The sequence below is a fragment of the Neopsephotus bourkii genome, unplaced genomic scaffold (genome assembly GCF_033783945.1).
Source record: "Neopsephotus bourkii isolate Nb327-2 ecotype Australia unplaced genomic scaffold, CSIRO-AGI_Nbou_v1 NB_1473, whole genome shotgun sequence".
Classification (NCBI taxonomy): domain Eukaryota; kingdom Metazoa; phylum Chordata; class Aves; order Psittaciformes; family Psittacidae; genus Neopsephotus; species Neopsephotus bourkii.
In genome coordinates, this window is record NW_026901949.1 from 28,721 (window position 1) to 39,511 (window position 10,791).

Below are 10,791 nucleotides of genomic sequence, written 5' to 3' on the forward strand. Positions count from 1 at the left end.
CTGACTCTCCCACTGGGAAGGAGACAACATGCTTGATGGGATGTTTGCTTGGGGTGGGCATTTAAATATATTAATTAAAATAAGTAGTTCTTTCTGTCTCTGCCTAAGTAAAAGTTCCAATTTGGGGTTTTATCTAGTTAAAACTGGCTAGTAGGTAGACTCATGGCTATTGAGGGAGGATAGAATGAGTAGCAGATAACAAGCTTTTTTAAATAAAGCTTAAAGAAGGATGGAGGTTGCAGCCTAACATAGGGATTAAAATTGTTTTTTCTTTGTTTTTAAGTGTAGCTGTTGTCTGGTGGGAGAAGAATATCACAAGACTGCAGGACCTGCTGTGTTGTATAGGATTTTTTATCTAGGCTTGTCAGTGCTTGCACTTTTCACTTGGTTTGTTCATAGGGTTAATAGTACTGTATATTCAGAGAACGATATGCTAAAACTATGCTGCACTTATTATGCAAATTGTGCTAATGTCAGAGAAGGTGATTCTAGGGGTCTGAACAGTCACTCAAAACTGTTACTTTTCAACCTCTTGTTAAACTGATTGGCAGAGTCTGGGACTGCCTTGATGTATCTGCAGCCTGCCCTTTGGCTGCTGCAGAAGTGATACAGACAATCTCTATAGGGAATTCTCTGCCTGGTGAACATTTGCAAAAGTATGTCCCTTTGCTGGAATGGAGAAAAACTTCACTGTGAAGGTTGAGCTACAGGAAGAAGAATGTTGTAGAAACTAGAAGTAAATATTGTTAAAAATCAGGCATGAACTTCAGTCCTATGTTATTTTATAGGATAATTGACCCGGTATCCCAATCACAATTCAGTTTCAAGAGGTTTGAGAGGTTGACAGCAATAGTCCAGATTTAAAAACCCACAAAGAACATCATAACAACACAAGCCTTTTGTGCATGTTTCTCCTTTGACTCTAAGGTTTCTTCTATATCAGCAAGTTTGAATCATTGGGCTAGATGTGAAGAACTGAAGACAATGGCTATATCTCCAAAATAACATGCAGCATTCTTTACATAACTTTGCATCTCCTTGAGGCAGTGCACCTAAGAGGAAGTGAACAGATCCTGAATGAAATGTAGCAGTGTATCAAAACACTGCACTGGGTTTAAGTGGCTGTGTTCAGTTATGTTCTGCTTGTGGAACTAGTTCAGTTGTCTCTGGATGGCCCTACATTTTGGTGAAGATAATTTTCAGTGCTTAATTTTCAGACCTTTGCAGAATGCTTTGTTGCATCTTTTTGGAATACTGACTTTCATGAGGAATTTCAATAGGAAACTTCTATATAAAATTAATTTATTGAAAGGTTTGCTTTATTGCATATGCAAAGATCAATTTATATTGTCAGATACATCTATTTGAGGCCTGGACTATTACAAATCGTTTTTGTCCTAAAGAGAAACCGAACTATTATGTGAATAGTTGGCACATCCTGAAAAAATGAAAGACAAAATATGTATAAATTCTGAAATCTATAAATGTTATTGCTGATGTATATAGTTTATATTCTGATAATGTGCAGACAAATGATTGTCAAAATAATTCAGTGAGATGTAGTATAGAGTAAGCCTTGCTATAGCCTTGGATCTTCAGTCTTCATTTTTCGCTGTCTAGTAAATACATATGTTACCATATTAAATATAATCTAATGAAATTTGCTGCAAATAATTATGGAGACACTAGATTATTTTACACTCTTGTGCACTGAAGAGAGGATTCTCAGTTAAGTAGGCATGGATGAGTGGCAGAAGGACAATGACTTTGTTAACCTGACTTAGTAGATTAAGATGATCATGCCTGAAATTTCACTATTTGGTTGGCTTTAAGGGAATGCCTTTTCCCATTTCATCCACCAGCCTTCTTTACTCCATTTAAATGGTAATTACACATTTATAATGCATTGCAGGTGTCACTCTAGCCACAGTCCTTTGGGAGCATTGGAAGCAATAGAGAGCTTTAGCAACCAGGGATACACACTTTGAATTGTTTCTTTGTTGCACAATTTGATAGTATTTTTCATTTGCTCTCATATATGAATGCAATATGATTACACAAATTACATGTTGACTGTTAGAAGAATTTAAAGTAGAATTCAGAGTACTTTGCAGCTTGTGGAGTATACAAAGGATCTACAATTTAATTGCTGCTGCATTTGCTGCTATTGTATGTTCAGTATAGCATTAGTGAGAAGCTGCTTTATTTTTATTTATTTCAGGATTGTGCCTGGTATTAGTGGAAAGATACTTTCTCTTAATTTTCACAAATTATTGCCTTTCATGATTTTGGGTTTCCACACCATTTGCTTCAGTTCTGCAAATGTTTTGATCAGCTAATTAATGATATGTAATCCTATCTCCTTTATTTTATGAGATGTTGATTTTTATATTCAATAGTTTGTCACAGTAAATGTTCCTTCTATTCAAGATAGATACCTTGTCATGACCTTCTTTAGCGTTCTGAATGCAAAGCAGGGAAACCTTGTATTGCTATGCACTGAAAGCTTTATAGTTTGTTAAGAATGAAGTTGTTAATCTGAGGATTAAAAATAGGAAAAGTATAATAAGGGGGGAAGATATGCAACAAACTGGGGGGGCTTCAGCATATACAGTTTTTTGTGTTTCATATATTCAATTTTTGGGCAGTGCTGGGCTGTGGTGAGAGATCTTGACTGAGAAGCTGCATAGTTAGCATAGTATATGATAATATGCTGGAAAGAGGTATTAATTTCTTAAAATTGCTTTATCATTTCACACATTAATAGGCCTCATCACTTCATACAGGCAAATGAAAGATGCTTGACTACTATACCTTCCAAATTTTTAAGTTTCTTAAATACTAATTAGGTCAAATATTAACCTCAAAAAGAAGGTGAATAGAAATAAAACGTTAGAAGTTCTTGTAAGTGCCCTGTGTGTCAATAATAAAGTTCAGCAGTAATACGTAATGGACTTGATTGCAAACAAGACTCTTGGAGCTACAAACATCTAGCTGCTCTGAACTCCTAAGTGTGAATTACAAGTTGGGTAGTTGGTCTCATGTCAAACTGGAAACAGCTGAGAGAGACAACTTGTGTCTGGTTCAAGGCAATGCATGAGGTTTAGTTGAAGCAGACATGCTATCCAATTAGCATAGGCTTGCAGCTTCTCTTTGAGTGTCACGGTTAAGAGCAGCTGTGGCAGCTGACAGGAGCTTTTCGTCATGCTCCTTTTTTTTATGTCTGTCTAGATTGTTTTTGTCCACTTACTGGAGCCTAATACAGCCTCTTTGGTAAGAATTAGTGCAAGAGATGAGCTCCTGTCTCTCTTCTCTTGCATAATGTAATCTTGTGAGGTACTTGGAATGCTAATAAAAGAAATTGAAACACTGGATGCATATTTGAGAGCAAAACTAAGAGCAAGGTCTGTCAGACATTGTTACTTCTGTGGCTATCTTTGTTTGCAAGGAGACTGTGCCTTTTCTTTTGGAGTACCTTCTTTCCTGGGAAATTAATTTTTTGAAGTCATGATCAGACTGGATTGACCCATAGTTCTTAAGTCCTGTTTAGTTCCAGTGTTACACAATAAAATGGATCAGAGAAATTGGAAGTAAACCATAGTAATGTCTCACTGGTGATAATTATATCTATCTATCCTAAACATAATTCATTAAAATTAAAGCAAGTATGACTGGGAATGACATTTGCAATAATGAGTAAAAATGACACATTCATTTGAAATATGAGGACTAGTTATCTGAGTTTTGGCTGAATATTTTGGGGAAGAGGTGGCATAGGAAAAGTTTATCAGGAGTCTTACACCATCCTCTGATTAATTTGAAATTGGCACTACTGGGTGTAGACCATTGTTTCTATTTGATTTCAGCTGTTTAAGCTGTAAGAGGAGGGTGTCTACTGTTTCACTGTGCTAGTTTCAGAGCTATGAAGTGTCAGGTATGTATTTTGAATGAATATAATAACGACATAATGAGCACTTGCCAGACTATAGGGAGAGAAGTCTGCAACCTAAGTTAATTTTGGCAGGGAACCTGGTACATCTTGTTACTTTGGGGAATTTTTTTTAGTTTGGTGCCTTCATTTCTAGTTTCACTTAGAAATGTGCAGGGAGTTTTTGCAATGTCAGTTGTAGTAAAAATGCATTAATTTCTAATACTGTTACTGAGTTCTGTAAATGCATAGATGTGTTTTGTATTTGGGAGGGGTGAAATACAGAAGTACTGCAAGAATTTTTGAAAGTTGGGCTATTCACTTGTCTTTCAGGTAACTAACTATATTAGGATCCATAGATCCTAGCTGCCAAAGTATTAACATGTCTGGAGGAAGGAGGGGGTAGTGGTCTGGAAATAAAGCAGATGTTTCTTCTCTGTATTTGGATTGGGGTTATATTAATGTAGGAATGTTACCTGAAGGCACTAAAGGTTGAATGTATGCTGAGCATAAGGGCTTTTTTTGTGTGTGTTAGCTTATCTGTCAGTTAAAGTAGATTTAACAGGCATTAAACTCTTTGTTTAAATACATGAAAGGTAAAATTAAAACTTGAGAAGTAACAGCTTTCTGAGATTTTAAAATATAAAAATCTCAAGATCTCAAAATATTGCAGGCGATTTTTGACAGTGTTGTCATCTAACCATATTCTTATTGCTCAAATGCTTTCAAGATTTTAATTTTGTTTTAAAGCAGTTACAAAAAGGGGTAGCACCTTTGATGCAAGGTACTATGCCACAGTACTAAATAGACTGTATTTAATGTTCCCTGGTTGAAGCTTTATAAATGTGACTGGCTTACCCCTTCTTTGAAAATAAGGGCCATTACATATGAGGCCTGGTTTTTATTTTAACTTTTTAGAAATTGACTGCTTCTAATCTTGTGAATTTGAGTATTTGTACTCAAATTGAATATTACAGGATTTTTCGTAATTATTCCTTAATATTTGTCGTTCCCTGTCAGGTAGCTAGTTGCAGTTACTGATACAACAATCAGCAATAAGCAGTTGTGCTTCTTGATTGATATCCTTAAAATCCCCTGGCAGTTCAAAAGTTTAACAGGGTAGGCACAGGTATAGTCTTTCAGTGCCATTAGCTTTTGACTTTCAGATAAACTGTGAATGTTCAATATCTGTGTGCAGATCCATGTGGAAAAGAGGTATGGTGTGAAAAGGTCTGAGGGGAGTTCTTACAAGATTTGGCAGTGACTAGTGTAATCTTTCTCTTCCACTGTTGTGAATCTGAACATTTGTGTTTTGGGGTTGTTTGGCTTAGCTGTCTTCTGTCTCTGTGTTCTAAACAAATGAGCTAGAGAACAGTCCAACCATCACTGTAAAGATCATGGTAGAAAAGATAGTGGTAGTGTTTGTGTTCTTTCACAACAAAAGATTGGCCTCTGTGCTCTTATGGGACTCCCTTATTTTCAGTATGCACTTGTGCCTAGCCCAGATGTGGTTTAAAGTCTCTTTAAAATAATTGCTGTATGGAAGAGTGATTACTTAACTAGCCCTTACAGGAGATGCTATGCATTATCAGACACTCAGCATAATTGGATGGCTTTGTGATGCTTTCTGTAACAGTATTCTGGTGAAGTCATTAAGAATCTTCACGATGGAAACATACTGCAGCTTGGATTAAGTGATGCTCTTATTCTTGTCCCCAGAGGTTTCAGTGCATGTAGAAGTGGTCTTCATTTGTTCTTAAAGATTATTGTCCTGTTTCAGAAATGCTGTAGGTGGCTAAACATGACAGATGTCTGTGTATAATCAAGGTACAACTAAGTCAGAGTAGCAGCATCCTGTATTTTAAAAGGATCATGATCTTACAGTCACTTGAATGTATAAATTGGCCAGTCTGAATCTGTTCTTTCTGAGCCATCTTTATGCTTAGATTTTTGTAGACTTGACTCTCACAAATGCATTTTGCAGGGTATACCTCACAAATGAGAAATGTTTTTTCAAGAATTTTTCATAGAGAAATGTTGTCTCCCTGCTAAATCATGAAAGACCGATCAGTTATTATAGGCTGAGAAATGAGAGTGCTTAAGAGCAATTTATTATTATACTTGAGTGTTTGTGTAATAGAGCGATTATTACAAGACAAGAATTGCTTTTTGGTTTTGTTATATGGAGTACCTATTACAGTGAAGTCAGTAAGTCAAGGTTTTTATGTAATACTGGTAAGAAAATGATTAATGCAGTCTTGTTTTGTATTACAGGTCTTCTCCAGGATTCTGATAATCCATACAGCAGATTTGAGAATGAATAAAGCTGAGCACCTTCCACTAGAGCTGTACCTTGAGAATGCAGAAAGATAATTTGTTTTCTTTTGCCCTTTGGGCTTTCTTTTGCTTCTTTTTTCCCCCAAAAAAAGTCATTTGATTTTCATTTTTTTTGTTTTGCTTTGGGTTTGTTTCCTGGTTGTAAAACCAGGATTGGATAAAGATTTCATGAAATACATGTTTCTGTCTTTTGCCTATGTAGAACTAATTTTTTTATAAATGCTTTGGTTTTTGAAATGCTGGCTGATTTATTTTTTTTTTCCTTTATGGTGACTTTTTTTCCTTTAAGTGTGAAATGCTATTTTTCCTCCTCTTAAAACTGTATTTTATTACTTGATGTATGTAGCTGATAGGCACAATCACGCGTTTGCATTCAGTCTTAACTGCCACTTAAAACACTTGTTGCCATGTTCCTAATAAAGATATTTCCCTACTGTAGCTTTTATTTTTATGAAAAAAAGCAATATGGAAGCACAGCTTCACACAGCAGAAATAGCTGTTGTTGATATTGATGAGAAAATAAACCAGGCACATTCTTCTGTGATACCATAATGTGAGAATAGGGTGGAGGTTTTTTTCCCCTCTGGAAAAAGATCTTCAAGAGTGTAACGTCTAAGGGTTGAGAGAGGGAAGCATGTTTGTCTCTGAAATTTTCAAATTCAGTTGTAGAAATACTAATACATGATGATGTGAAAAAGAAATTGCTGTAGTTAGCAAAATTGGAAGAAGGTCACTCTTGATATAAGCATAGTTATATGTGCCTAAATTCAAGCAGAAGCATCAGTCTTTGTGAACACTTTCTTCTGTAAGCTTAATATATAATTAACCAAAAAAATGTTGCCAGATTCTGCATTTAACCAGGGTTAACCCTGGCCACCCTGGCTGAGCACCACCCAGCAGCTTGCTCCCTTCCTCCACTGGGATGAGGGAGAGAATGGGAACAGGGAAGGCGAGAAAACTCTTGGACTTGAGATAGAGAGTTTAATAAGGGAAGAAAAGGACAGGAGGAACAAGGCAGTCACCACCTCTCAGAAGTAGACCTCTGCCTCCCCTTCCATCAATTTTTGTTGCTGAGCATGATGATCTGTTGCCTTGAATATCTCTTTGGTCAGTTCTGACTGTTTGTCCCAGCTGTGTCCCCTCCCAGCTCATTGCCTGCTTGCTGGAGTGGGCAGAGTAGGAAAAATGAAACCTCGATGCTGTGCAAGCACTGCTCAGCAAAAGCCAAAGTCTTGGTGTGTTATCTGCACTATTCTAGCCACAGATCCAAAGCAAAGCAGCGTACAGGCTGCTATGCAAAAAGTTACCTCCATCCCACCCAGACCCAATATAGTAGGAAAGCAGTATTTTTGTAACCTTTCATTTTTTTTGATATTTCCATAATGTGATTTATTTCCTGTCTTTCTTTTCATAGAGATGGTTAATTGAGCCATCTTTGTAGCTTACCAATATGACACAATAAGCAAGGAGCTTTTCTCCATCTTCAGTGCAAGTTTCCATTTATTCTGTACTCTTTAAATAACCTTCTTTCACGTATATTATCTATTGAAAAAACGTACAATATTGAAGATGTTCATGTTATTTTTATCAGCATTCCTAAAATAAATATTTAACATGTTAATTTGCTTCTGTTCAGTTCTGTTTTTCCATACAATTTTAAATTAACTTGGTTAAAAGTGATCAAATATGAGTTTGGGGGAAGGAAAAGTATTCACTTTTGGTGTTTTTTTTCTGACAGAAGAATAAGATCTTAACAGCACAAAGGTATGATGGGAATTAAATTTTGTCTGTGGGTGCTGAGGTGAGCTGCTGTTCCTTTCCAATGCCAATGAACCTGCCACCACTTTGGCTTCAATAACTATGGCTTTTCACTGCTTTTGGCGCAGTGTTTGCTTCCATTCTTTTACTGCTTTAAAAATTCTGTAAACAGTTTGTCAGGATTTAACATTAAAATGGTTCCCAGTTCCTGGATCTGTATTGTAATTAGTGGAATAATGGTCCAGTTTTCTTTTTTGTCTTTTTATTTCTCAACTCATATTTAGCACTTTATTAGTAGGCACTGTGTTTAATTTCTTATGTTTCTTCATCTGCCAGCTATTGTCAAGACTGAAGTATTATTCAAATGGATGTCTTTGAAGAATGATGTTCTGTGATAAGAGTTGATAGTGTGGAAATAAAACATGCTGATGGTTTTCCCTAGAGGTAACTTTTGCAAAAATGATGAAGGTCTGCCTGCTGTCTCACAACCCGAGTAGTGACATTCCTGACTTAATAGAAAAGCATTTTTCTTCAGCACCTGCTACGGTATATGAAGAGCTGTCACATATTCAGACAAAAGGGGGGGAGCGACAACCTTTCTTACGGTTTCAAAGGTAGTAAAATACTTGGAGAACCAGATTATTTTGAGACTATGAATGGGTGCAGCATTGCTGGAGAACAGTTCTGTTAGGTTTAAGGAAGGTTGAGTGAAATCCATGCATTTTATCCACTGTGTTAGCTTGTCTTTCCAGAAGCCGTGGTGGCAGGTAACAAAAGATACCTGCAATTATGGTCAAATTTATCTTAACCAGACCTTCCATATACTAAGCTTTTAACTTTATAGTGTAGGCTATAATTTATACCAAATGCCAAGTTGGATGTCTATTACAGTATAATTTTGCTTACACAGTTAAAACCTTAATTTAATGACACTGTTGTGGACAGCAGCCTTAAAGCTTAATAGAAAATACAAAAATCCCCAAACAGTCCCCAGACTTTTCAGGTTATTTAACCTTTTTTTTTTTTTCTGTGTTCATTGAAGCAGTTAATTGGATTGAAAATATCCTTATTTCAGTATATTAATTGCAGCCTTCTCTGCTTTCCTGCACATCAGTCTGTCTGTCTTTTACAGAAACACAGAATTTGGCTTATCAGTAGAAAGATTCCTAGTCTGCATTGGCAGAACAGCTGCGGGGAGAAGTAGCATCATACCTTTGGTTCTCAAGTGTGTGAACATTTATCCATTTCAGTATGAGCTTGCCTTCTTCCATGCTTTGTCAACAAAAGAGAGAAAAGGGATGCAGCATATAAACAAAATGAAAGAATGGGAATACAGCACAACCTGAGCCTGAGATACATAATGCCTCTGTTAGTCTGTTTTTCTCAGACTTGACTTTCATGCACACTCTATTCCCTCTTTCGTCTGTCTTTACACTTTTTATTTTAGTGGGTTTTGCTTGTTAATTTTAGTGGTGAAGACACTACTCTGTAAAGAAGAGCAATCTCAGAAATTAAAACATTAAATGTGCGTTTATTTTTTCACAGAAGAGCACTTCCAGTACTGAAAACTCAGGTGAGCTTTAAAAGTAATGTTGCTGGCTGTAATTTACTTATGTAAAGAAAATTTTAGTAGGGTGGAGTGAGCTGTTTGAACTTACCTTAATGAAGGAACACGCTTTTTGCCACTTCTGAAATCATGGATTACTGTTTGCACTATGTCTTGCTTGTTATTTGAAGTAGAGATATCTTTGTTTCAGGCTTCCATACATAGTTTCAACATCTGTCTTTTAAAAAAAAAAATCAGTGTGTCAAACTGCAGTTTCTTATTACACCATGTATGTGCCTGAGGAGTGGCTCTGAGCTGCACGCTAGTGTCTTGCAACCCTAGGATGCCCCCAGCTGAGGTGCTGAACATGCAGTTCTCTGGATTTTCAGTTGGTGCAGGAAGAAGTTGGAGAGAATCAATTAGTGTGCTCTTCTTCCCCTCATTCTTCTGTGTGTTCATGGCCAAAGAGGATCAGAATGAAGAGGAAAGAAGACACTTTGAGAGGAAATGATGGGGAGATGGTTGGGGCAAGGAGTGGGGAAGCCACTAGTCTGGGGTGATAGTGAAGTTGGCAACACTTGCACATCAATTCCTGTCTGTCTGTAGGCTTGATCTCCTTTGGTTTTGGGGCTCTAATTAGCAGCCACCATTCAAAGTGTGAACTGGGGTGGTTATGTGGAGGGAGGCATTTCAAGGTTCACATACGCTCTTATCTTTCCTAAGAGCAAGGCCAAGACTGCTGTTGACTTATTTATCCATACTGTTGGCCTGGTCCTAGGACAGACACTTGGTGGACAGAGAGGAAGGAATGCTTGTCAAAGTAAGTAGTGTCTCATTTTGTGACTGAAGTATCATTATGTCCAAAATACTCCTAAAGCTGGGTTTCTGTTTGGTGACACTTGCCAGAATCCTCTGGGACCATTCCCCAAATGCTGATTCACCCAAAACTTAAAAGAAAGGGTCATGTTTCTGATACCTTCAAACAAAATCCAAAATGTATACATCCATCATTTATTTTAATGGCTTCACATGGGTTATACTCAATCTCTGGCTGAGCAAACGCATTTAGTCTTTGTTGCGGCATCGTTAAGGCTTTGGACTTCGTGTGAGAGGATCAAATGTTTAAATGTTTAGAAGTGTGTGTTGGCTCTCAAGCCCAGAGCTCTATTTTGTTAACTCCATGTCATTTTCATGTCTAGGTCATCTTGTTAGGTATCTCTGG

General features: G+C 37.0%; 1 protein-coding gene across 1 annotated transcript in view; it reads left to right on the forward strand.

Annotated features, from left to right (window-relative positions):
* The window catches only part of LOC133220739 (pituitary tumor-transforming gene 1 protein-interacting protein-like), a 30,846-nt gene extending 22,379 nt beyond the window's left edge, over window positions 1-8,467 (forward strand). The window contains exon 7 of the mRNA XM_061369040.1: window positions 6,203-8,467. Coding sequence (XP_061225024.1) covers window positions 6,203-6,252 — 50 coding nt within the window. The 3' untranslated portion in view covers window positions 6,253-8,467. The remainder of the gene's footprint in view (window positions 1-6,202) is intronic.
* The last annotated feature ends 2,324 nt before the right edge of the window (window positions 8,468-10,791 follow it).